General features: G+C 59.5%; 1 protein-coding gene across 1 annotated transcript in view; it reads left to right on the forward strand.

The window, feature by feature from the left end:
* Nucleotides 1–15: 15 nt before the first annotated feature.
* The window catches only part of ETH_00038735 (uncharacterized protein), a gene marked incomplete at both ends in the record, with an annotated part of 837 nt that continues 200 nt past the window's right edge, over nucleotides 16–652 (forward strand). Inside the window, 2 exons of the mRNA XM_013375409.1 lie at nucleotides 16–31; nucleotides 212–543. Coding sequence (XP_013230863.1) covers nucleotides 16–31; nucleotides 212–543 — 348 coding nt within the window. The remainder of the gene's footprint in view (nucleotides 32–211; nucleotides 544–652) is intronic.

Raw genomic sequence — 652 nt, forward strand, 5'->3', positions numbered from 1 at the left:
GGGTGGGGGTTATGGATGTTGGGCTGGAAGGGTTTAGGGTTTAGGGTTTAGGGTTTGGGGGGGAGGAGTGAGGGGCGAGAGGGACTTGCGGAGCTAGTCTGCGAGGGTTTAGGGTTTAGGGCGTCGGTGGGGTGTGGGGGTGAGGGTTTGGGTTTTGCGCGCTTGTCGGTTGTTGAGGGTTTAGGGTTTAGGGTTTAGGGTTTGTGTGCAGGGCGGAACTTGATGGTGATGAAGCTGCAGGAGTTGAACCCTCTGATGGCTTCGTTTGTGTCGGTGTCTCCGGCGCCGCTGAGCAGCAGCAGCAGCAGCGGAGCGATGCTGGGGAGCTGCAGCAGCAGCCGCAGCAGCAGCAGCAGCAGCACGGTGCTCAGCCGCAGCAACTCGCTGCTCATTGAGGCCTTTGCACTGTGGGGCCGCCACGTGGCTTTTATTGAAGATTTAAATTCTGTTTTTAATCCGCAGCAGCAGCTGCGGCTTTTGATTTCTTACTTGGACGAAACCATCGGCAGAGTCGTCAAGGGTTCTCTGCGCCAGGCCTTCGCGGTACCAAACCCTAAACCCTAAACCCTAAACCCTAGGCGCTGAGCCCTAGCCCTGAACGCGCCGGGGCCGCGGGCTCCAGCTGCGGCTGCAGCCGTAACCCGCGCAGCAG

Source organism: Eimeria tenella, genomic scaffold (genome assembly GCF_000499545.2).
Source record: "Eimeria tenella Houghton genomic scaffold, Eth_scaff2764, whole genome shotgun sequence".
Taxonomy (NCBI): domain Eukaryota; phylum Apicomplexa; class Conoidasida; order Eucoccidiorida; family Eimeriidae; genus Eimeria; species Eimeria tenella.